This window comes from Melampsora larici-populina (genome assembly GCF_000204055.1).
Source record: "Melampsora larici-populina 98AG31 unplaced genomic scaffold MELLAscaffold_20, whole genome shotgun sequence".
In the NCBI taxonomy this organism is placed as follows: domain Eukaryota; kingdom Fungi; phylum Basidiomycota; class Pucciniomycetes; order Pucciniales; family Melampsoraceae; genus Melampsora; species Melampsora laricis-populina.
This window is the reverse complement of record NW_006768784.1, coordinates 963,879-990,293: the sequence shown is the minus strand read 5'-3', so window position 1 is coordinate 990,293 and position 26,415 is coordinate 963,879. Positions and strand designations below refer to the sequence as shown.

Sequence of the window (26,415 nt, the reverse complement as noted above, 5' to 3'; positions counted from 1 at the left end):
TTTTCAACTCAAAAATCAATCAATGGTGTTTGATATATACCATTCACCAAACTTGACTATCAATGATACTCTATCATCATCTTGATTCTTATTGTTCAATTTGATTTTGGACATTTGGAAATCAACTTGTCTCAGAGATTGCGTCATTGATGATTGGATAGAATCATTGCATTGATGGGTCTATGAGATTGTGTGAATTGTTTCATTCAAGTTGCTAGCAAAGACCAATGTTGAGTTACCCAAATCGAAGTTGGATTGATGATTTTCAACAAAGTTTGAATTTTCTCTTATAGACCGAGTTCTATGAGAAAAATTGGAAGCAAGTTGAGATGTACAAGTGAGGGTGGAAAAGACACAACACCAGTTCACTCCGCCCAGTACAACAGTCGGGGCCGGCGGAGTAAACTGGTGCCATATCTTTTCCGGCCCCACTTGTACATAGAACTGTTCAGTGAGCATGATGGGGAAAGAATTGTGGGCAAAATTTTGATTGGAAGTGGTCTTCATAAGACCAAGCCCCAAGTTGTAAGGTTTCCGCCAGGTAATGATGGATTCTTAAAACTTGAAAGCTGGTCTAGAGCAGCTTTCAAAATGATCAAAAATGATAGATTATTGACTATAGAATGGCTCTCAAAAAGAGGGGCAAAAGAGGGCAAAATCAATAACAAATGACTTTTTTTGAAAAAGTGTAAAATGCATTATTTTCAAAAAATGATACATTTCTCCCAATTTTTGTGAGCTATACCAAACACGGCCTTAGAGTTAGGTGGTTTGATTTCTGTAAGTGCCAAGTTGATATTTCCAAGCATTCTGTAATGTACAAAATGCTTATAAAAATTGCTTTTTAAGTGACTTTCCAAAATTTGATTTGATATTAGCAAATTTTATCCCCTTTCCACACTTTCTGACTTCTTTGAAAATTTGGGACAAATCCCTGTCCACTGTACAGAAAGTCATAAACCTATCCAAAACCATCTCATAACCTCAGAAATTATACAACACATAACTCTTCACCTTCATTGACTTTACCATCCTCTTGATTACCTTTCATTTCTTTCATCTCACTGTATCCAATCACCTCAACTATGTCTAATTCATTCTGGTAGCAACAATGCCATCAATAATCGCTTGACTTTGACACCAGTTGCTTCAATCAAAAAAAACTCTGGAAAAAATCAAACTGAAGGCAAGCTTGTCCATGCAACTCAGTGCTCAAAACAGTATGATGTCAGAGCCTTGTAAGATTTCTTTTGTGTATTCATTTCCACAAAGCTTTGACATGCAAGAGGGGGTCTCTGGGTATTCTTTACCAGCTCAGATGACACGTTTGAGCAGCTTGATCCTTCTAAGTGAGGTTGAGGATGCTGTGGAGTTTGAGACAAATGAATCTGAATCTGACATCATTGGTGATGGTTGTTTGTACCATCACCAATACCATTCTGTGCCTTGTTGAGCTTAAAAGAAAAGACTTGTCATTCTCTTTGTGAGCTCTTCCTTTCAAAAAGTGAAATTAAGACATTTCATTAAAAAAAGACTTTTGTACATGTACAAAAGAGGTCCCCTAGAAACCGATTTCTAGAAAACTGCACTAAGTAAACACACTCATAACCCAGTGAGCTATATTTTATTCATATCACTATATGCACTATGAACATTATACATTATCCCTGAGTAGGAATGGAAAAAAAATTCAGAGTATAGTTTGTCATATAAGGATCTACCACTGCACACCTGAACCATAAAACCCACACTACATGTGTGCAGCAGGCACAGTAAATGGCTACAATCATGTACATACAGGTCTTCTCAGTTGTCTGCTCATCTAAATAATGAAACCACATGTGATACATCATGTACCTTTTTGCACTGACAAAATTGTCCCAAATAGATTATAACATATATAATGTATCCTAATTTTTCTCAATATTTACTCAGACAGACATTGTCTGAGGATTTGAGTCCAATGATACTTTGGACTGAAAAGTCTGAGGTAAATATGTTGGCTGTGGTGTAGCATGCATATACAATCACAAATCCACCCTTTGTCCTTTCCCACAACCCTGTGCCAGCAACACAACGCACCGCAACACGAGTGTTTTTTGGTGCATTGCTCCGCAACACGCAGCACAAACCTGCATTACATGCTGCGCTGCGGTAAGTACCGCAACAACAAAAGGTGAGGTCAGGTTGCGCGGCGCCTTGACCGTCGCGCAACGCAACAGGCGCAACAGCGCCAAAAAACGCCAAACTGTGATTTTTTTTGGGCAGCAACGCAACAAATGTTGTTGCGGCCCAAAAAATCCATCGATTTGACAAATGATGTTGCGCTGCGGGTCAGGCCGCAACCTAGAATTTGATTCTATGTTGCGCTGCGGTCAGAAAAACCGCAACGCAGGCGCAGCGCAACACGCAACACCTGCGTTGCTGGCCCAGGGTTGTTTCCCAGCAGCCATGTCCCTACCAAACCATGTACCCAATACTTTGTGGTGTAGGAGTCGACCAGATCAACATCACAGCCAACAAATTTACCTCAGAATGGAAATCCAATGTATCATTGAACTGAAATACTTGGACAGAATATTTACAAAGATTTGATTCAAGGTATCTATTGGCACAAACAAATACCTTGGATCACAACCTCAGACAAGATCTGCACAAGGATTTGAATTCAGTGATACCTTGGCTTTCATGAACTAAGGTATCTATGTTGGCAGTGCATCTTACCTGAGACTTTCATGTGACAAAAAAACCCTTCTACACCACTAAATATGTAGTACCTAACACAATATACTCCATATACATTAGGTGTGAATTGCAGATGCAATGAGCACTATGAAAAACAACCCCCTGTTGTGCTTCCTGCTTGTTTAAAATTGATCTTGGTTCATTCAAACAAGTTTTTCTCAAGTACAATATATGTATTCAAAGCTTTCAGAAAATGACTCATTCATGAGCCCAATATTCCCATCTTAATTGCCAATGCCATCTATGCCTTCCTAATGGTGCAGTCCATAATTATCTGGAATTCAAATGGATTTCAAGGATCATCGTTTTGTGCAGAAGTTCCATTCTCAAATAGTAACTCTTACATTTCTTAATAAAGTTATTCCTTACCTTGCTTAGTTTCTACTAAGTGAGGTAAGGAAGTAGAAGTGGGCGGTAGGTTTCAGGGGAAGCTTCCTTTTCCCCTGAAACCTGGAGTGAAATAGAAACGTGCTTGTAGGTTTCTTCTTAGGGGAGAGTTCAAACCACTAGTGTGAACCCTCCTCTAAGTTGCGCGAAACCTGTACATGTCCATGGGGGTGGGTGGGAGGTTCAAAAAATAATAATAGATAACTATTTGGAGTATTAAGACTCTAGATTGGATTGTTGATTAGGAGATGGAAAAAGAGATGATGATAGGATTAGTGAAATAAAAAAATTGGACTAGAGAACAAAGCCAAGTACGAGTAGCTTGCTATATAGCTCTCTTCTAGGATGTGATCTGAGAACGACAGGAATTGAGCTGTGACTCATCTTCCTCTGAAGGTCTTAGGTCCTAGATCATTTAACCTGATTGGGTTTGAGAGTTCTCTATAGGTTGTCCCTTTTCACATAATTGCACTTTCTAGGAATTGTATCTTCATAAAGAGCGCGCACTTTCTTTTCCATGGACCAGTCCCACGATGTGTGCCTTTTGTAGGAGGCAATGTCCTAAAATCTTGCATTCCAAGATGAATTATCTATCTTCACTGGAAAGTCACTCTGACTACAAAGTAGCAATGGGGAGATTGATTTTATGATGTTACTCCACTTTCTCTTCAAGCTGTTCCCAGATGATATGGAAACAAGGCTCTCCAGGAATTCATACCATGCATTTACATGTCTCTTAAAGTGGATAACCCCAAAAATAATTTGTACTATATTGATGGCCAACATGAGCATGACACAGAAATTCTCTAAACTTTCAGGTTTTACATTGGAAGGTATCCATTTGTGCAGGTTTGGTGATATTGCATGCCTCCATTCCTCATCGCTAAAGAAGCTCCTTGAATTGGATGACCTTATTTATTCTCATGTGGGAGAAAAGAAGCCCAATGTGACCATTGAAGATGTGATTTGACACTAAGAATTCTTGAGTCAGACATCATCCTTCATCTTCCAGAAGTCCCTTCAATTTTTAGTCTGAAAACAATTCCTCCTGCATGAGGAAAACCACTTGTTTTACAGAACCTGTAATACAAAATTTGAAACAAACAAAAAGGGATTTTATAGTATTGGGAATAAATCAATCATTTCCTTTGGGGCTTTTGTCCCCTTTTTGATACCATATTCCTAAGCTCAAAGCAAAGTATAGAAGAGAAGAAAACACAAGAATTTTAGACCAAGAACTATAAAACAATACATATTGGTCTTTTCTTAGGTATGTAGCCAAGACTTTGATTTGTGAAGGCATCAACAGTTAATTCACAAGATGGATTTTTAACCCAAGGAATTGCAAATATGGCTGAAGTTCTACCTTCCATTCGTCCCAATTTCCCATCAATGGGGTTGACCAATAGAAGGTTTTACTTTCCTGACCAATGGTGATATCCTGATTAGAAATTTGTACATCTTCTTTTGCTAAACTTGACAAAAATTTGATTCCTGTAAGTCTGTCAAGCAAGATTCCAAAATGGAGAGCTGTTAATCCTTCTGCCAAGGTCAATGTGCCATCTAAATCTTCATCATGAGTATTATTGACTAAGAATTTCAAACGTGCTTGGAAATGAAGGGACAACCTCTGATCTTCCAGAATAAAGTGACGTAAAGGTGTAGCAATCCAATTCTTTTGATGAGTATCATAGTATTTGTCTGATAACCTGATGAACCCAAACATCAAGCTAAACATTTCCCTCCCTTTGAATGCAATTTCCTTGGGTGACAAATGTTTCCAACTCACATCTTTGATTGGCTTACCTAGATCCATAACATATATTGCTTTGAACAATAATGGGATAGAAACACCTTGCATCTTCAACTGTTGCAATTCAGACTCTCCATAAAGTGATTTCATCCAATGCTGATCTGCATTCTCCATAACAGAGATTGTGGCTAGCCTTGCTTCTTGCTCCTTGATATCAATCAGAGAATTCAGTGAGTCTGCCTGCACTTCATTCAAGCTGTCCCATCTTGATTTAATGAGTTTCCATTTACCAGGAGCTGTATCATAAAAGACAGGTGATCTTTGGCCAACCCTGAGAAGCATTGCTACTGCATGGGTTTTGTGATCAAGTTGTCCTTTTTTAAGGTTCCATTTCAGAATTGTGTTTTCCTGGTCAACATATCTGTGTAAAGTTTGTGATCTTCTCCAAGCTTCATAAGGGTTCATCAATCTTTTCATCATTCTTGTGTGTTCATAAATCTCATTCAATAAATGGCCTTGATTTCCTGAACCTAATAATAATGATATCTGATTGCAATCTTCAGGTCCAATTTTTATTTTTAGGAAGTCAGCCTTATCATCAGCACATAATATCTTTGAAACTAATGACTTGATATCTTGGATGTTTGTTGTTCCACTGCTCATATCAATGGATGGAAGGCTTTTAAGATGCTCATCACATGTATGAATATCTTCCTCTCTACCATCTGTGCTCAGTTTTGACTTTATCAAGGCCTTGGTATTTTTGTGTTTTTTCTTTTTGTGCTGGAATGCTTGAGTTTCCTTTTCCACATCCAAATCTTTCCTATACAAAGTTTCTTTTGTTTGTGCATTTACAGGAGCTTCATTTTCTACAAATTTCATCTCCAGAGGTGTAGGAAGTGTATTAATAGAGGATGATGTATTTCCCCCACTATGGTTTTCCAGTATTTTTTGGATACCTTTGTCATCACTTTTGACTGGAATATCTCCTGAGCTTGGTGCAAATTGTTGTGGCAATGTTGGCTCCTCAAGGTGTTTATGATCCTTTGAGACAAAACAATTTCTTGTCTTACTATTCCTGCTCTGGACTATGCTCCATTCCTTGGTAGCGGCTTTTGATTCCAAACTAATAGCAGTTCTAGAAATATTGTTTCTCTCAATGTCTCCATCACCAGGGATCTCTCTTTTGCTATTCTCAGCTAGATTATTTGATTTTGAGGCCTTCTGAAACCCAATGATATCATGAGATAGTGCTCCTAGAAGGTGTTCCTTGTTCTCCGCAGACATCTCAGTCTTGTTATCATCAAGAACACATGTGTTTTTTTCATCATTCAAATCCTTGATTTCCTTGTTTGATATTGCATCATAAAAAGAGGTATCAATTTTACTTGCTGCATCTTCACAGAAATCATAAGCCTCATGGGATAAGTTGTTCTCCAGGTTTGAGTGTGGTCCATGAGGATTGAAATCAGAGATTACAGGTCTATTGGGAGTTATACCAGTTGTTCTCACATCAAAATTATTTCTAGGTATCAATTCTTGTTGATAACCTTCTTGATAATCTTCCAATATTAGAGATTTCTTCTCTGTTGATGGTTTATCATATCTTTTGATAGTCAAGTCTTCTAGATTATAATTTCCAGCTGGTGTCCCTTTAGAGTCTGGCATTGAAGATTTCTCCAAAGATTTAAGGCCTTTGGAAACATCTTCTCCCACATTTGAATTGGTGATTCTTAAAAATGTGTTTTGAGATTCAAAGTTGCCATCACTTTGAACAAAAATTGAATGAGAATGTCAATACCCCTTCTAGCAGTCACAATGTGATGATCACAGAATACCTTTGTTGCTCTGAGGTTTCTACCTTCTTGGTTTTATCTTCACCAATGTGACCAATCTTCTCAGCCTCTTGTGAACTACATATACACCAAGAAATAACATTTCAAGTATCAGTAACATCATTTCTATGGCATCATTTGCCCAGAATAGTAACTGGAACATACTGTGGACTTCCAAACCTTTTTTGTACACTTGACAACCTCAAAAGATGTGACTTGTATGGGGTTTTATCAACCCCTGAGCTACCATCATGGGTATTGGCTGAATTGTTGACCAATTTTGATTGTGTGTCAACTGGATTTCTATTGTTCAAAGAATTTGGGTGGAATTCACTATATCCTTTGAGATTTCTCAAATTTGTTGGACCTGTATGTGTTTTTTCAGAGTGAGTATCTTGATAGGAGACTCTACTTTCCATCACATTTGAAGGAACAAGAGGTTGAAGTGTATGAGATTGATGATATAACAGAGCATCCTCTATGATACTGAATAGAGGTATCATAGTTGTTGAATCATATACCATCCAGCCATCTGGAATGGGCACAGGGGGATCAAAGTACTGAGTTTTACAAAACTCACTTCCTTGGACTCTAGGATTCATATCATGTGAGATGCTATTTGCCATTCTTGGATATTGCCGCATTGGCTTTGCAATATGTTGAGCTAGATGATGCATCGCCCTTATCATTATGATGACTGTCCTTTTGAGGTTGGTAGTCTTCATCATGCTAAGTTGATGGTGACTAGTAGTTGTGTGATGATAATAGAAATTTTGATAGGCCTGCAAGACATCTTTTGGTTCATTGCAAGACAGAACCTTTGGAACCTTTTATCTCACTCACTGGATGGTACCCTTCCAATGAAACAGGGCACAAACAAGCATGCTAATGTGTATATTGATGAAACCAGCTTTGTTGCAGTATGTGTTCTGGTCAAAACACCTCTACTATGATGAAATTTACTTTGGTGTATTGTTTCATTTGCACTACTGCATTATGGTAATTGTTTTATGGACTGAATTGTTCTTTAAACACTGTCATATCTGTCACACATTGTGTCCTGATGGGTCTCAATGCTTCTCGATGACGGACAACTACTCAATCAGATTCTATTGCAGATCACCAATCAGGAACCTCAACAGCCCCTCAGCAGCTCCGAAGTAGTTATGAGTGTTACGAATCTGGTATCAATGTGCAAGTGTCACATACTAGCGGGAAACAAAAAATTCAGTCAGGTAAGCTTTTGTCATTGATCAAAGAGACTTTATAACTGACTTATGACAGGAGGATAATGGTCTGGATGGCATGTATAAGCTATACCTGCGGGGTTTTTACAATCTACAAATCAACAATTCAGTCGCCAAGAATAAAGCTCCAATCAGAAATCTTGATCTGAGGGCTGGAAGACTGAGGACTCAGAATACTAACTGAAACTATTGCCTGCCACGAGATCATATGTTGCACATTGTTGAGAACTTGTGCCGGGAACTCCAGATCCTCGCAGGCGGCATGCAGAAATTGGAATCCACTGATTATCTTCCGGTACACATGTAAATGAAAGATGTCCAAAAATGAGCCGTCCGACAAGGAGATGATGATTTACTTTAGATATTACTCACTTTGACACCAGCACCGTGAATGAGGGCAGTGATATGTATCTGTGGTAGACGATCCAAGATGCTTGCACACTTTTAATTTGAGCAATCAACAAGCAGATCTCTGTAAGACTGGGTATATGCTCATGGCCAAGTCAGGTCACGAAGACCGAAATAAAATCACGTACCTCCTTTACCGTCCGAGTTCAGTGAAAATTCTACGTTACATTCAACATTTTGACCAGCTACAGTTGCCACATTCGACCTATAAATCCACAGTAACCACAGTGAAGTCGATATCTTCAAAAATGATTGTAGCATATTTGGCAAAGACATTGGGGAAGAGCAAGAACCGAGGTGCGTTAACGTGTCACAGCTTTCAAAGGCTTGAGATATGGTCGAGAAGGCTTTAGATGAAAAGAAACCTATGACAGACGAAAGGGTTTCGATTCATAAACACAGGACTTTCCACAGAACGCCACTTGAGAATTGCGCTTCTCAAGGATTTCCCGGCGGTAGGACAAAAGGAGGGGATCGTATTATCAACAATTATGTATAATCAACAAACAAAATCATCAGTTACGTTTTGAAGACTTACTGTACGTTTTATTACTATTAGACATTAGACAAATTGCACATTTTCGTAAAGATTTACCACATCCAGGACATCGGTTTGTCTAAGAACGTGTGATATGTCAAAAAAATCAAAAATTGAGGATGCGTAACATGAAAGAGTGGACTTACTCGATAGGCCACAGGTGTAGGTCCAACATTCTTAAAACTAGCCATACTAGCAAGATTCGAACCATGAAGATTTGATGTATTAGTAGTACCCAGATCAGGAATAGACGAAATACTATTCAAATGAGCCGTAACATTGGGTGCATCAGATAAAACTTCAGAACAATGTTGACACCAAATAATCAATTGAGGTGGAGCTAAAGGTACAAGAGAAGGTAAGTTTGATGATTTTTGAGAACTTGTGATTTCTCTTGCTTTTTTTCCTCGAGCTATATCAAATTTAATCCTAACTGTATAAAGTTTCCATCGATCTAATAATCTTCTGTAACTTTCTATACACCGTTCCATCCCATAAGAATGTAATCTATCAGGTACTAATAAATAAATTGATAAGGCTACACTTTGAAGATCGCCAGTCCGATTGATGTGATTTTTTAAAAGTTTGAATCCATCAGAAACCTGAGCTTCACCATTGATACTGAGGTTCATCGATGGTTGAAGCCCTGTGAGTAAAATTCCTTCCAAGCAACCTGAAGACACCATGTCACGTGCCACACCATCTAACCAATGAAAGATTTCCTCGTCCGGAAGAAATCGTAACGCTACAGCAATTCGATCCTTGAGGGGTAAACCGGTTTCATCAATTACCTCATGCCAATCTCCAGTAGAGCAATATGAAAAGACAGCCCGAATATAAGGTTCAGCAGCATTGGCTAATTGTCGACAGACTTGATCGAAGAGTGGGTCACGGGGATGTCCTGATCTTTGCGTATTGAGGTGAGTTGCAAGTGGTGGGGCGAGAAGCTGCAATTGGGTATCTAAAAAAATACCTCATCAATTAGTTTATGCCGAAACAGTGATGTGAGTACCGTTGACTAACCGTTGCTCCTCTGTAGACTGGTAATAGCTCTTTGCGTGTTGCCAGAAAAGAATGAAATCGCACTAGCTTTACCATACATCCCCAAAGCTTCATACTTTGAAGCGATTTGATCGATATCTTTAGAATTGTAATCCGGTCCACAAAGGAACAGAGCAGTTTGTCGTTGATCACTAAACTCGGATGAAATTGTAAAGTTATTGATCTGATTGGTATGATTGAATTGTCTAACAGATTTCATATATTTAGACAATTCTTTCTGTTGATCTGGATTACGTGAATTTGACCTTCTGCTATGAGAAGTACGTAGGCTTGGATCGGAGTGTGCAAATGCATCCGATGTGCTTGAGATTGCATGTTTATAGGTTTGACAGTTAGGGACTTCCGATCGAAGACCAGTCCCAGTGGTAAATCCCCTCATAATTGATAATACGCCTCTGAAGCTGAAGTCGTAGCCGTTCACCATTCCGTTTCCTTGTTGAAAGAGTTTTTCTGAGTCTAAAACAAATTTTCAAAGTTAGGATAAAAGCTACAACACAAGAAAGCGGTAATGTTTTACGTGCGATCCATTCCCAAAACCCAGACAACTCTGGGCTGTCGGACGTAAGTTGTTGATTTCTCAGGAGCTAGGAAAGATGATTCGTAAGTCAATCATCAATGGGATCAAGTGACAAGTACAAGATGTCATACATTTGTACCATATCCTACACAAGCTCGCTTCATCATGATTGCAGATATATCATTCTGAAGCAAATGTCCATCTTTGCTCTTATCGCAGCCCATCGAGTTTTCCCAGGTTGAATTGACGGTCAAATGACGACCGAACTTGTTGGCAAGTTGTAATTCAGCGAGATCGCTTGGTAAAGGTGGACGATGATGTGATTGAGATTGATTATAGGGATATCCTTCAGAACCCAATGGACGTGGCGTAAGTAGACCAGCATCAGACAATGCAGTAGAGATTGATGGACTAAAAGCCGGGCTAGGGATATAGCTAGCCTGATTCTCCGGACTTGCTACTTGGGATGCGATGGGCAGACGAAGATCCGGTATGGTACTGCACGACACCTTATCATCCTGATTCGAAGGACGGGCGGTAATTCTGAGACGCATTCCATCGCTGATGACCATATTGCCTTTGGATCCAAAAGCAGCTTCCCCTGATGGTCGAGATTCCAGGAACTCTAAGTGCCCATCACGCGAGATACCTAGATAGGTTTCCGAAATCTCTTCGAAAACTGAATCAGGACCAGGGATTCGTTCGGATGAAGTGATTGTAGGAATGCGGACACCCGCTATTATCTGAGAAGTCCTTTTCAATGGCTTGAGTAAACGAGTGGAATATACTGTGTAAGCAGAAATTCGTGGAGATTCTTGTGATGATGCTACTGGAGAAGACTGGGCACTGTTTCGATAAGCACTAGCGTTTGTGAGTGAGGCGGGTACATTATCCCAAGACTTCAAAGATGTCATTCCTTCGGAACGATTGCGCAATGCCGTAGACTGTATCGATCCTTCGACGAGGTCCCAAACTCTGACACGTTGAGGATCGGCAGACAGGGTGACCAAGACACCTTTCCTGGATTTGGACCAGGTCAAGGATTGAATCGAACTTGAACCTAAGGACATGGGTGGGTTTTTGCTGGAACGAGCCGAAGTAGATCGAGTTTCATGACTGACGCTGTCCTCAGAAAGCAAAAGTAAACTTTCGGTGGTCTTGCGGGTATCCCAGATCCTTACACAGCCGTCATCTCCCCTAGAAGATCAAGTACAAAAGCAAGCAAGCCCTTTGATAAGGAATCGCAAGTTCTGACCAAGGCCAACAAGAGACTAGCGTTGATAGCCAATAGGTTGAATGAGATTGAAAGATAAAGAGAACCAAAGCCATACCATGAGGCAAAACGATGAGGATCAAATGGATCGGACTTGAATCCAACGACTGAACGAGTGACCCATTGACCATTAGGATTGAGTACCTGAGATACGATAGGATGCGAAGTAGATAGGGACGATCGAGGGCCACGCTCATTAGAGTTCAAACCAGGTGAACGTAAATCATAAAGTCTGATTGACTTGGTCGAGCTGGCTACTAAAAGCAAAGATTGATGCGAAGCTGGAGTGACGGATAAAAATCCAAGCGCATTGATAGTCTCCGAGTTCACAGCATGTGCAATGGAAGGTTTTTGAAGATGTGTTTCCATGGCTGTAGAATTCGAACGATCTAAGGATTCAAATCAACAGAAGAGATATTAATCAAAGAAGGAAGAGATAAACTGAGTGTGATTGGAATGAACGAACCTGATAGACCTTCAATATCAAGTATCTGCAATCCATAATCTCTTCCTTTTTCAAGTCCAAGTGCAATGAGACGACCAGAAGGAGAGAAAGCTATAGCAGTACAAGGACGAAGATTGGAGCTAGAAGGCAAGGTGGAATGGCCAATGAGAGGTGATTGGTTGAGGTTGGAATTTGAAGTTGAATTGTTTGATTTGTTGAAAGTTTGATTGAGTTTAGGAAGCTTGATGACATAGGCTCTTCCATTGTACGTTCCAGCAGCGAGAAGGTCGCATTGATGATTAGGACTAGTAAACCAATCGTAACACTATAAATCAACCAAAAGTCAATAAGATATCCTGCTGATTCACCGATTCAATTTGATAACATACTTTAGCTTGGGGTAAATTGCTTAAATTATAAATCAAACGATGATGAAGATAAGATTGATTGTGATTTGATTTCTGATGATTGATAGTTGAACGCCAAGATTGATAAAGTTTTAATTCTTGGGAGTTGATCAAGATGAATTTGCCATCATCATTCTTGAGAGATTGATCGGTGATTAAATGATAACGTCTTGAGATTGAATTGGGATTATTACTATGGTGGTGATGATGGTGATGATTAGAAGTTGAAGTCATCATTGGATTGGTTCAAAGGTTTGGTGCTTCGATCATTCTCTTGATGACCCTTTCGATTGACTACATACATACATATGACTGCATACATGTGCAAACACGTGATTCAAAATCCGATACTGCGTAAGTCTTCCTTGATTAGCCTTGCATGTTGCTCACCAGATTCCATCAAAAAATTCAGCAAGTATCTTGGCCACTTTATGAGTTGCTTTACTGAGTTTTCCTTTGGTGTGATTTCATCTCAGAATCATGTCTCCTTGGTCTATAATAATATACCTCCATAAAGTTTGGCACCTTCTCCAAAATTCATTATCCGAGTCTTTTGATGTCTTAAGGACTGAAGTTGTTCTCATCTAACTTCGACCACGCTTTTAATTGCAGTGACGAAACAGTTGTCAATGGATGATTCACTACTTGAACCAAGGCCGCCACAGATACGATAGATGTAAGCTTAACTAAGCCCCTCTAGCGCGTTCGCCGCGCCCTCGCAGAGGGGCTTATATCGGACTCGCGTTTCATGGCGGGAGAGCTCCAGAAATTAAGTGCCTTTATGTACTTTTCTGGAGCTCTCCTCAATTCCTCACCGTAGGATTTCTCAAGGTTCAGGTATGTTCTCCTTCATGAGGAGCTACACAACCTCGTACCACTTTCATCAACAACTGAGAGCTGTGACGCTTTCAGGAAACGTTGCGCAAATGGTTTCTTACGTCCTCCTGTAACAGCCTAAGCATGCCAGTACAGGCCTGTACTGGCCTTCACCGAGATTTGGATGTTTGGTCCTTCGCCGAAACTGCCGCCGAAATTCAAGATGTGCTCCGAAACCGAAAATCCGTCGGATACTCGACGGAGCATCCGACGGTTCCGGATGTCGGATGAGGCCTTGGAGCTATCCGGTTCCCGGATACTCCGGCCGGTTCGGTTATCGGATGAGGGGGTCAGAAAATGCGATATCCGTCGGATATCCGGCGGATATTTGCATATCATTGCAGTCTCAGGTAGCCGTGTGTTTACATCAATTTAAGGAAAAATATTGAATAAAAAGGGAAACAAGATGATAAAAAAAATAAAAACTAATCACTATCATCCTCAGCATCACGGCTAGGTTTCAAAGGGCCAAACACCCGATGCCAATCTTTCACACACAAGAGAGCCTCAACGTGTAAGGACGCGAGATTAGTACGCTGAGGCCCCAAGATCCTTTTTGTCTTGTTAAAAATCCCCTCCGACGGACAGCTAGTTGCTGGAATGGCAAGGAAGGTCATGGCCATTTTTGCCAATGCAGGATACATATCGCTACCACGTTTTTTCCAAAAATCTAGGACCTTAGTGTCGCGGGATTCGAGTTTATCGTTGAGATATTGAGTGATCTCCGCACTGATCGAATGGTCCTGTGGAGCGTCTGGGGCACCAAAAATAGCGTCTTCGAAGTACTCGGAAGTAGACGTTGCAGTGGATTTCCTGGTGGTAGTTGGAGTGGGCATTGAATCATCGACTTCATATTTCAAGGCCTCTAGTTCAAATGTTGACCTGATGTCTGAAGTAAAGAGGTCGTACTCAGAAAAAAACATGGATCGTTCCTTTTGGTAAATGAGACATACTTCCTGATCAGTACAACCTCAAAGTAAGATGAGTATTAAGAAACTCACTTGAAAATAGCTCATTTTGAGGCGTGGATCCAGGAGGGTAGCACAGACTGGCGCAGGTTTAGTAAGGACTTTCTTGAAGTAGTCTTCAAGTTTTGAGATCATGTTTTTAGACGCGGGTTGAAGTTGATCGTGATCGTATTGATGGCGTACCTAGATGTACATTAAGTCACATTAGCCAATTATAATTAATGTGTATTTAAAATCAAAAAGATACAAATACTTACTAATCTTAATTTTTGCAAGATTGCAACATACAAAGGAACAACTTGATGCATTGTTGGATACTTTGACTTACAGAGTATGTCAGTTGCTTCGCTCAGAGGTTCCAAGAAGTTGCACATTTGTTTGACGTAATCCCACTCGAGCCCGGAGAGCGCATACTTTTTGTACTCGTTTTGCAGGCAGAATTCATCACATGCTTCTCGTAGACGCAAAAGTCTTCGAAACATGTGATATGAAGAGTTCCATCTGGTGGGAACATCGACAATCAGGCGAGTTGCAGTTTCAGCCGGGTTTGTTTTTGGGGGTGGTTGAACATTGTCGACAGTAGGATCATCTAATAGATAATCGAGAGCCTCAGTGTCAGCAGGATCAGAATTATCAGTATCAGGGTCGGCTTGGGCTGATGGAGGATTCGCAGCTGGATTTCTTTGAGGCTGAGGATTGTTTCTTGAAATCTGATTCTTCTTCGCAGCAGCAGCAATAGCACGCTTGAGCTTGACAATATCAGCGAAATGTTGACCACGTTGAGGGCTGGACCGAGTACAAGTAACTAGACCATGGCATCGATTGTAGATGGTCTTGAGGTTTACTTGAGTCACGTCGGGTGGGTCGACAAGGTTGTTAATATCCATTAAGTTTGATGAATCTTGCTCTTCGTCCTCGTCGAGAATTTCACCAAAAACCTTCAGTCCCTCTTTTGCAGCTAGGTTGATAACGTGCGCCACGCAACCATGGACTTGTTTCGTGTGATCGAAAGTGATACCATCTGAATTTGAAAGGACTCGACCTATAGCAGCGTTTGTACCTACATTATCGGCAGTCATCGCACACAACTTATCGGTAAGTTCATACTTGGTAAGATATTCGATGATTAAACCGGCAAAGTTATCGGCGTTGTGTGCACCTGGAAGATTGGGTGTCAGTCAGCTTGAGTTGATCAGATCGATAGAAAACAAGATACACTCACCTTTGATTTCCGCAATGCCAAGAGTCAGGTCCATAAGTTCCCAGTTCTCCGTTATAAAGTGACCAGTGAGCGACATAAACGGCTTATTATTTGGAGACGTCCATGCGTCTTGAGTAATGGCGATTGCTTTGCAAGGTCCTAAGAAAAGTTTCTTGATATGATCTTCATGATGATAATAAAGTCTGCGCATATGTTTAGAAATTGCATGTCGTCCGACAAGCATTCCTTTTACTTCAGGATTGACAAGCTTCAATAATCTTCGGAAGGATTCTTTCTCAACGATTGAGAAGGCGAGGTCGTTATCGGCGATGAGATAACATATACTAGTCTTGAGGTTGGAAACATCAAGTATATCCTAACAGTTTTTCGAATCAAAAGAACATGAACATCAGCTATTGTCGATGTGTTCTGGAGTAAGAAGACAAAAAGACTCGCCATGTGAACTGATTTCATCTTCTTGAAACCTGCAGTCAAGCTTCCTTGTCTTCCATCGATTGGACCGTCATCGCGGAGATTATGCTTGAAAGTGAGGTGGTTCTTCATCGAAGTAGTACTTCCTTTATGATCGCGTTTCAACTTCGTGCCACATTCTTTTCCATCCCTCATGACGTAACGACACTGATTGATATCTGAGTTTTCTAATCTTTTAAAATATTTCCATACGTAACTTTTTCGAGTTGACTGAGATTCCGTCGTATCGGAGCTATCGGCATGGGACAAATCAATTGTGGTTGAAGTGGGGGCTTCGGACATGTTGATCAATTGATTTAAGGTTGATTAATTGAAGTGAGAAGGTCGTTTGCGCGGTGATAAGTGGATTTCTCAGACAATTGTAAGGTTTGAGGTGGTGGGGAAGATGATCGAAAACGCCCTTTTCTCTTTTTTTTTATTTTTTTTTTTTTTTGGCTGTACCGGCCGGATATCCGCCGGATAGCCGGCGAGTAGCCGGTTCGAGTGTCGGATGGGGGTCCAGCATGCCGGATAGTCAAAAATAACCGTCGGTCCGGATGTCGGATGGAGCCGACCACGCCGGATATTGACCGGAGCACATCTTGAGCCGAAATGGATAAAAGCTAAAACCCTTAAGATATTCATCAAAACCCTTGGATATCGAGGGACACTTATCCCGGTGGCGCGAGGTCCTTTATTGTTTTTACGAAGACGAAACCCTTGTGGTGTTTTGTCAAGAAATTGGTAGTTTCCGACAAAGCTGCCATTTCAGCCTCCTGGTCTGAAATAGCCAGCTACACATTGCAACAAACTGGAAATCCGTTTTGAATACCCTTACTTCCAACAAATCTTGCTGAAAGTGGTACGAGGTTGTGTAGCTTCTCATGAAGCTACACATATCTGAACCTTGAGAAATCCCACAATGAGTATTTGAGGAGAGCTCCAGAAAAGTACATAAAGGTACTTAATTTCTGGAGCTCTCCCGCCATGAAACGCGAGTCCCATTTAAGCCCCTCTCTCGACTACTCGCTCGTCCGAGAGGGGCTTAGTTAAGCTTACACTCCGCCACGCTACCACGCACCAAGCATGCGGCATCTCTATTCACCCTTCACCATCGACTACTTACCTAAGCTGTACTCCCTCGAAACCTCGGTCTGCAACCCTGAATTATGACCATGTCCTCTTACTATTATCCCCTGAGACTATTTTCTGTGTGTCTCCTCTTAACCGCAACCAAAGCTATCACAATTCCTCCATCTGCCCATCACCGTGTCTTGATCGCACCACACTCACGCTGCCCGCCGATTTGGAATCACCGTCGTCGCTACACATCTCACCCCATTCCATTCAAGGAGACCCAATTCGACCCACGTTTACAAACCAACACCTATTACACATTGTAGTGCAAACTAACCAGAGCGTTGTTGTATGCTTGTCCCAGCGCGGGATAGGCATATCCCATAGCTCGTCACATCAGGCACCCCACGTGACCGCCTCCGCCATGATCTAATTGCTTCACCACCGGGTCGCGTTCTGCACTTCTACGCATTCTACCAAATACAAAGGACTATCCGCTTAAAATTGTGATGTCGACCTTTTGCTGCTGCTCGAAGCGTACGACCATCGACATAGCCTGCGTTGGCTACTTTTGCTCCCAACCGCCACGCTCACCACCGTGTCAAAATGGCGATCCAACCCTCATCAATAACAAACCAAACCAGTATCTCTGTTCGACCCGGTTTAGACTATACAATACTCACCTTCTACCAACATCACTCCGTCAGCAAACAATGCGTGTGTCATTGTCAACGTTAGTATAAACCTCGCCTGACCAATCATTCAGTGATTGTCTCAATTCTCTCACCATAAATCAATAACAAACCAAACCAGTACCTCTGTTCGACCCGGTTCAGACTATACAATACTCACCTTCTACCAACGTCACCACCGCGGAACCCTTCTTTCTTCGACTTGTAGTCGAGTCGAGGGAAGTTTTAAAAGCGACTCGTAGTCGAGTCCCCGCGTTCTCAGCTAATCTCAGAGAGCACTTGAGATTTGGCCTTGATACAGGCGCCAACTTCACCAAAAAAAATTTTTCAATATCATGACCCGAACTCGGCCAAATCGGGCTTAAGAAGCCCTAGCGGTATCAGCAGCAGCCCTGCGGTACAGGTGGCTGTGACCCCAACCCAGTGGCCACTGAAGTCGAACTCCAAGTCTCCACTTACCACTTCAAGATTCTTCGTACATAGTCATTCAACATTCAAACCTCCGATACACCTCACCGATATGGGCAAGACCAATAAACCGACGAATCTGATAGGGAATATGGGCTTGAGGTCGAAACGGCGTCGAAAAGCTGGTACCCCTCCCAAGATGACTCCTCAGAAAGCTCAATCGATATCGGCTTCTCTCGGCATTGCTACCCATCCTGTTCCCGCTTCAAATGGACATCTTGAAGACTTGGATGATAATCCCGAATTGAATCAATTCTTGCCTTTACCCGAAGAACCAGAAGCCCCAGCTCATCCGATCCCTGACGCCGCCTATCAATTTGCTCAAGACAGTCGTTCCTGGTGGAATGCAGAGGCCCGTAGGAATCTTAAACTTCAGTGGAATGCAATCGAATTTCAGATGACTGCTACATACCTTGAACTTCAGTATCAAACACGAAATTGGACTTCCAAAGCCTCATACCTCGATGTCGACATCAACTGCCAATGCTCAAATTCACTCACAATTGATTCAGTTGACCTTATTGACACCTTAGGATTTCATAGCAAGCACCCAATCCTCTTCTGTGCGTGTATGCCCAAACCTGTACGGCTTTTACATTACGGATATATTTCAAGCTCGCCTCAATCTCCACAGACGGCATTCTCAATACCACTCCTTCAATTCCACCATCAACTTTGGAATACGACAGTGATATCAAGTACCGGATTCATCAATGCATTGATGTCATTTCTCAATCTACGAAGCAAAACCAGCCTGAAACCTCGAACGTCTCAATACAGATCACTCCTCCATGAACGTGATCTTAGAAGACAGTTTTCTAATTCAGTCAACATGTATCGAACTATCTTGCTATGTATGAAAAAAATTTATAATGAAGGACTCAACCTCTCAAATGCTCAATTATTGGCCGATCGCTGTGGCCGATGTTTTGGTCCAGCAATCCATGAACAACATTTACCTGAAGAACCACATGTCATTGTTGCATTAGATGGCAACTTTCAACATAGACACTACACTAAATCGAGCAAAGATAATCCTACCGAAGACGAGTATCCGGATATATTCATTAAACCCTCTCTTATGACGAAGCACGAGATTCTTCAGAATTCAACCAAAGCCCAAGCCAAGAACATCAAGGTGGGCCCGATACAGATTCATCTAACATCAGAACTTATTACTAACTCGATTTCAATTCAGAATCCATGCTCTGACTCTCACACTGCAGCAAACGATGTGAGGAACTCAACCTCATGGAAACAAAGCGACGATACTGGTCTGTTTGGATGTACTTGCCGACACGACGTGCCCTTGAAGTTGGCCAATATCTACAAAACCGGTGAAAAGTAGGTGATGCAATTTTACTTGACATATTCCAATACCTGACCATGAATTTATCCGTTTAATACCTGTCCACAGGCTTTATTATCCGTTGAGCATTCTTGAGCAATTGTTGCTAGATCTGCCAGATATCAAGATTGGAGTTCTATACGACATTGGCTGTCAGCTTGAGGCACACATAAAGGCGGCAAGTAGTTTTGCAATTTACCAACCTTTCAGGCTTCATACTAATGTCATATTGTCCAAAGAGGAATTTCTTTGAAGCTATTGTAGATCGACTGAAATTCGGAACTTCGGTTTTTCACGCTTATGTACATAACTGGGCATGTCAAGTACTGTACAACCCGTGCTTCAACACGTTTTGGGGATTGACCGATGGTGAGGGCCTCGAACGGTTTTGGTTGTTCTTAGCATTATTGGTGGCGGTGAATCGTATATCAACTCGACTTAATCGACTCCTCAACATAAATTGGCGGGCAGAATTCTTTGTGGAAATCAACTTGAAATCAACTGGTATGTAGATTTTAATATAATTGGACAACCTGATCGGCAGCTGATTGTGATTTATTAGGTGATTGGCTTTTACGCCGACTACGAAATGCTCAAACTGTATTACGTGAAACTTCGAGTGCCCTCTCCAAATTATCTCAGGAGAGAAGCTCATTATTCCCCACCATCCGCTATACTTACGAGTTCCTACGTGAACAATGGATTGTTGAGCGCAACTCTCAACACAAGAGATGCTATATACAAGAAGAACAAAAAATTGAACTTGGTCGATTACTATGCTTAGAAGAGATGGCTCAAGAAATTTGGTAAATTTTATAGAATTATCTGTCATTTGAAATGAATAAAGCAGCTTACATTTCACTAGCTTGTTTTAAGGGATCGAGATGCACATGATGTTGATGAAGCCATTTCCAGACTCGATGAACACACCAAAATCAAAAAAAAATCGAAAAACAACGTTCCAAGATAGGATCCGAAGCTATATTGAACGATTTAAATGGTAATCATTCACCGGTATATCTCAGATCAAGTAAATAATATGCTCACCTGCATTTCCTGGACTGCAGCACAAGAACAAGATCAGATCTTGAAAATATGGTATGCAAAGCAGGAAGTTCGTAATCAGTTTGTTGCAATATGTGAGCAGAAACGCCCCCTGGATGTTAGCCGACGTGATGGGAAGAATTCGAGCATTGGTGAGTTATTTATTTTTCTATCATTTCCCCTTGCCACTTTTATCTCCAACTAATCCTTTTAGTTTCACGCATGCACAGGTTACAATGACAAAACTCATCTACTTAAGTCACTCCGTGACCAGGCTGCAAAATTAAAGAGCAAACTGGAGACCTATCAAAAGCTGGTAACATCATATTCTACCACATCTCCGCATCGATCACAGCCGGCAAGCATCCCCTACCTTGAGCTTCTCGAAATCGACTTTGATCACTCCTTCTGGAACGATGGACTCTTCACCAATGGACGCGAGCCGTGGGCAGTTGATTCTAACACACAGTACGGAATGCGCCAGGTTGCGTACTATGACCGAGCCAACGAGGAGATACGCCGATTAGGGTGGGAAGTTAGAAGAGTGATGCGATGGTCAATTGAATTGCACCAATCACTATCAACTCATCTTTTTCGACTTCAGGCACACGGGCCTCCTGACGCCGATCCTCTTCCACTGATTGACCATCCAGCTTTGAGCCAGCTTAGCAGTGCGGGTAAGATCACGGCTTCAAAAATTATCTTAAACGAAAGGCTAGTAAAAATTATGGACTTGCAAGCGGACTGGAATAAGTGTCTGGGTGAGGTACTTCATAACACACCATCACAAGAAGGCGATAATGATCTTAAGTTGAGCTGGCGAAATCAAATCCAAAAGATTTATAATATGTACTCACAAGATGTGATTTCTTTGAACCCAGGTAGGTTGATTGATATGTGGAGGCAAGATGGTACTCAGGCAAATAATCAAGTAGATGATGAGGCCTTACCAGATGTTGATTTAGAAAGTGAAGGCATTACTAATACTGATGGAGATTTATATGGAGACTTGAGTGATGAAGAGATTGATGCACAATGGGAGGATATCAATAACGCGATGATGTGATATCGTTATATTTTTGTAAAAGAATTTAAATTTTTGCTTTTTAACAATTTCTTGCTCATCGGAATGAACATGATCCGTCAAAATGGTTTGTCAAATTGAATACAGTGGGCTTTTCACTTCTTCATATGTGAGAATCAAATCCATGTGTCCAAATCTTTTGACTCACAAAATCGAGTCACAAAACTGTGACTCGATTTTTTGGCTTGGCCTCTTATTGACGAGTGCCCATGTCACAAGTCGGTCAAACAGAAAAGTGTAAGTAAGACTTGACTATCTGATTTTTGGAAGAGAAAAATCAGCATACCTTTACATAACTCTGCCTGTGCAAGCTGAGATCAACTCGGAAGGCTTTTGAACCCTCCGGCGAGGTTCACATTGGCAGTACAAAAGCTTTTCTACATGAAGTTTTTGACGACCACATCAGATTCAGCCTTTGCGCCAATAAATTGGCTCTCGACTTCATAAATTCATAGTAAACATACACAATCGATGATTAATCTCGGAGCTTCCTCTCAAATTCATAGTAAACATATGCACTTGATGATCAATCTCGGAGCTCTATTTGTCAACATTTAGAACGGAGATGGTTGTTCTCAAAAGTAGCAACCTTCAAAGTTCGCTCAACCCAAGCTGTAAAGTGTTGAGCGAGCGGACAAGCCCATTCTAAGAGTTAAAGGTGTCAAAGATAAGATTAATGAGTCAGCAACCGTATTAATGAAGGAAAAGATCCCGAACCGACCTTATAAGGATCATTTTGACTTGATTGATCAGCCTTATGTTTAGGCCAAGTACATCTTTACCCCAAGTAGCTCTCCCTTCGGCTTCACCTCTTAAATCAACAGACTTTGAAGCTGGGTGACGAGGGGCTTTCAGTAATATGTGTAGCCCACTCTTCTTCTTCTTCTTTTACAATTTGTGCTGGTTGATATTTTAAAAAGATGGGTTATTCACTTTCAAGTCAGCCTTAAGCACTACCAAATCTGGTTTTTACTGGAAAATTTGAGATGACTTTTAATAAGATTGAGCCATTATTGAAAAAGTTATCAATATTCTATGTGATACGATGAAAACCCTTACAAGTTTGGAAAATAAGGCAATGCACAGGCATTGGCACTTAAAGTTAGAATACCTTGGGGTTAAGAAGTGCATTATCATTCTGATTTGATCAAAGTGCTTCACATTTATATAAACCAATTGATTGGTTTTCACAATAAGACATTTCTTGATACCTAGTGGTACCACATTCTTAATTCTGAAATATGTTTTGTTTGCACTCATTGTGAGTGTTTATGCGTGATTGATTACATTAAATCATCTACCTAATAGGCATGAAAATGTTGCATTAGTTATACATTGAGCTTACTGCCTGAGTGTTGTGTACTTTGTGGCAATGAGTATGAGATCCGTTATGGAGGTATCTAGGCATGATTTTGGGTGAGGGGACCAAAAAAAAAAAGTTGAGATTTTTGGTTTTTTTCATAGTTTTATGTGAAATAAAAAAGGTACTTTTTTTTTTTTGGTTTATCTCAACAAACAAAAAAGTTTTCCTTATGCACCGTTCAGGAAAAAAGGACCTCAAAAATCATTAATGAGGCCATAAGTAGTTCTTCAAGTGGCATATTTCTGGATAAAAGTTGAAATTTTTAAAGCCCCACACTCCATGAATCCAAATCAGCTTTAACTTTTGGGTTTGCACAAAAACTCCAGAAGTTTTACTTGTCATGTGTGTTTCCGCAACATTGCAAATATAGGGTACCAAAGCCACTGGAAGAGCCATAAGTGGTTCTTCCAGTGGCATATTTCTGTATAAAAGTTATATTTTTTGAAGCCTCACACTCCAAGATTCCAAATCAGCTTTAACTTTTGGGTTTGCACAAAAACTCCAGAAGTTTTACTTATCATGAGTGTTTCCGCAACTGCAAATGTAGGGTTACCAAAGCCACTGGAAGGGCCATAAGTGGTTCTTCAAGTGGTATATTTTGGTGTAAAAGGGTTATATTTCACAGCACCACATTCCATGAATACAAATCAGTTTCAACTTTTGGGCTTGTACAAAAACTCCAGAATTTTTACTTATGGAGTGTGTTCCCACAAGAGCAAATGTAGGGGTACCAATGCCACTGGAAGAGCCATAAGTAGTTCTTCAAGTGGCATATTTCTGTATAAAAGTTATAATTTTTAAAGCCTCACACTCCAAGAATCCAAATAAGCTTTAACTTTTGGGTTTGCACAAACACTTCAGAAGTTTTACTTATCATGTGTGTTTCCACAACTGCAAATGTAGGGGTCCAAATGCTACTAACTGTCAACATTTTCAATAAAATTGTCAGTTTTTGCCCAAAGAGCTTCAATGAGGATTTTTTCTTACCGTAAATATGAGGACTACGCCTTTACACAATCACACAACCCCTCTGACATGTGTGGAAACCTCCAAGGACCCCTATGTATTTCCTGACCAGCACACTAACTTGCAAGGAACTGATTCCTAGTAACCTTTTCAGTGGTTCCAATGGCTCCAGTAAACACTATTTTTTTTGCCAATTTTGGAGCTTTCATAATTCACCACCAGAAACCTTTTCTGACATGTGATTTCCTCCATCACTTTACACTTATACTAAATTTTGTTTAATTTTGTTACATTTACTTCCTGAGCATGCCATCATGGTCCAAATGCCATGGTGCTCAGTAGTGGTGCATCTTGCCAATCTAGAGTTAAACAGTGGTTTCCAAGCACATTTCTCAACCTTTGAGGTGTCTGTAAAACATGTGGTTAAAGTAGGCATACAACTTGGTTTTTGTAAAAACACGGGATTTGCCTATTATCAAATTCCCAATGGCTTTAACTAGATTTTACTGAAAATGCTGAGTTTAGGCCGTGTTTTTGGTTTTTGCCACGATTATTGCGCCAATTCCGGCAAGCGCCACTACACACTAGAACTTTACTCATCTTCATGTGGGGTGCATTACTACATCACCCGCATACAATCACAATTCACGCATCCAGCACTTAAACCAGCATCGCCAAAGAAGACCTTCAAAATGAACTACACATATCCAGAAGCCGCTGATTTCCAGCATTCATTTGAAACATCCTCTACCAATACTAACAGCTTGATGTTTTCTCAAAATGATCAACTTCAGGTGCAACATCTCGCTCCAAATCGTCTTATCAACAATCAATATAACATGGGTCAAGGCCCTTTTATTGCACCAGATCATTCATTTGATACGAGTACTCCTGCTATTTATCCAAATGCTCGTCACAATCAGGATCATAGAATGAATCTAAATCAATACAATTCTAATACCTTCAATCGACAAAATTCTATTTCTACGGATCCACAACCCTCAAACAGTATGAATCAAGATAACACTTTTAATCACACATTAGACCATCTTATTGATCCCACCACTCGGCAAAGTAGTTTTGATATCAATCAAGCTCATCTACATCATCAAATTGATACAAATCAAGATCACGTTAATCAAACATTGAATCGAATTGAAAATCATAATCACAATCAGCTTTCGGTTCCTAATCCTCAACGTGCAACTATCCCTATCAATATCAATGCTATTGAAACCAATCGTGTATTATCTGAAAGAGCCCCAGACGCATCAGTTTCACGCTTCCAACAACCATCTCTCGCGCAGCAAGTAAGACCTTCAAACCTACCTTCAAACCTACCAATGCCCTCTTCTACACGACCTGTTCCATCACATCAAACCTCCCAAACGAAGAAAGCGTCATCGCGAGCCAGAAAATCGAAGGCTACTCAAGAAAATCCAGCCAAAAAGCAACAAAATCCAACCGAAAAGCAACAAAATCCAACCGAAAAGCAACCTACACATGTAGGCAAATCAACAACAGCCACGAAGAGCTCTAAGGCTATCGTTGATGAATTTCTAGCTCCATCGTTCCGCTTACCTGATGATATATCACTTCCAGACAACTATACAGTTGAACAGTTGTTCAATAACTTTGATGCTGTAGAGCTTAGAACGATGGCCGACAAGCATAGCCGAGGGGACGGTACAAAGAAAGGTGTAATGTCAAACACCAAAAAGAAAATACTCCGCGACTTTCATCATTCCACCGAGAAGCTTCTCGCAATCTTGTGCATACATCTTGGAATATCACAAGATGTCGCGGCAACTGAAGTGTGAGCTTCCTACTGTCTTCTATGTATTTGATTTTGTATTCATCTCACATCGTCTATTTCTCTTCCTGACAGTGGAAAATGGACATATCTTCGAGCTTCAAGAGCTTATGATCGCTTCAAGGGATCCCAGAAAGTGAGAGATATCTACTGTAAATGTGAGTACAAGTCGTATAATTTCTATAGGATCCCACTATTTAGAGCCCTCGGAGCAGTATCCGGCGCCCCCTCTCGGGTCGGACACCAGGCTACAAACAATTTAGCTGCCCCTTTTTTCAAACAGGGCTCCTTGTTTGAAAAAATCGGGCTTCCTCCTCAAATAAAATTGCCCCCTACTCATCCTCCAATGTCCATTGACCTCGCCGTTTTGTTTTGTACACACTACGTATATGTACAGTCCAAGTATAAGGATAGAAGCTAAGAAACT

At 40.8% G+C, this 26,415-nt stretch overlaps 6 protein-coding genes across 6 annotated transcripts; 3 read left to right on the top strand and 3 right to left on the bottom strand.

Moving 5' to 3' along the window:
* Positions 1-4,133: 4,133 nt before the first annotated feature.
* On the bottom strand, positions 4,134-7,409 carry MELLADRAFT_106943 (uncharacterized protein; the record flags this gene model as incomplete). Its single annotated transcript, XM_007410416.1, has 5 exons — positions 4,134-4,212; positions 4,467-4,833; positions 4,939-6,653; positions 6,724-6,798; positions 6,886-7,409. 5 exons carry the CDS (start codon positions 7,407-7,409, stop codon positions 4,134-4,136), a joined length of 2,760 nt encoding a protein of 919 aa, XP_007410478.1.
* A 260-nt stretch (positions 7,410-7,669) lies between these two features.
* On the bottom strand, positions 7,670-12,851 carry MELLADRAFT_77900 (uncharacterized protein; the record flags this gene model as incomplete). Its single annotated transcript, XM_007410414.1, has 13 exons — positions 7,670-7,928; positions 7,996-8,058; positions 8,149-8,256; positions 8,340-8,408; positions 8,504-8,809; positions 8,914-8,992; positions 9,060-9,874; positions 9,937-10,431; positions 10,493-10,559; positions 10,624-11,689; positions 11,824-12,154; positions 12,232-12,535; positions 12,600-12,851. The coding sequence occupies 9 exons, from the start codon at positions 12,849-12,851 to the stop codon at positions 8,766-8,768; spliced, it is 3,453 nt and encodes a 1,150-aa protein (XP_007410476.1).
* Positions 7,894-8,636, bottom strand: MELLADRAFT_123780 (uncharacterized protein; the record flags this gene model as incomplete). The annotated part of the gene is made up of 5 exons (XM_007410415.1): positions 7,894-7,928; positions 7,996-8,058; positions 8,149-8,256; positions 8,340-8,408; positions 8,504-8,636. The coding sequence occupies 5 exons, from the start codon at positions 8,634-8,636 to the stop codon at positions 7,894-7,896; spliced, it is 408 nt and encodes a 135-aa protein (XP_007410477.1).
* A 5,571-nt stretch (positions 12,852-18,422) lies between the features above and the next one.
* MELLADRAFT_106941 (uncharacterized protein) lies at positions 18,423-20,528 on the top strand (the record flags this gene model as incomplete). Its single annotated transcript, XM_007410453.1, has 2 exons — positions 18,423-18,933; positions 20,281-20,528. 2 exons carry the CDS (start codon positions 18,423-18,425, stop codon positions 20,526-20,528), a joined length of 759 nt encoding a protein of 252 aa, XP_007410515.1.
* Positions 20,469-21,920, top strand: MELLADRAFT_116608 (uncharacterized protein; the record flags this gene model as incomplete). Its single annotated transcript, XM_007410454.1, has 4 exons — positions 20,469-20,524; positions 20,595-20,718; positions 20,786-20,914; positions 20,993-21,920. The coding sequence occupies one exon, from the start codon at positions 21,238-21,240 to the stop codon at positions 21,826-21,828; it is 591 nt and encodes a 196-aa protein (XP_007410516.1).
* A 2,767-nt stretch (positions 21,921-24,687) lies between these two features.
* On the top strand, positions 24,688-26,128 carry MELLADRAFT_87391 (uncharacterized protein; the record flags this gene model as incomplete). The annotated part of the gene is made up of 3 exons (XM_007410455.1): positions 24,688-25,485; positions 25,570-25,991; positions 26,113-26,128. The coding sequence occupies 3 exons, from the start codon at positions 24,688-24,690 to the stop codon at positions 26,126-26,128; spliced, it is 1,236 nt and encodes a 411-aa protein (XP_007410517.1).
* Positions 26,129-26,415: the final 287 nt, after the last annotated feature.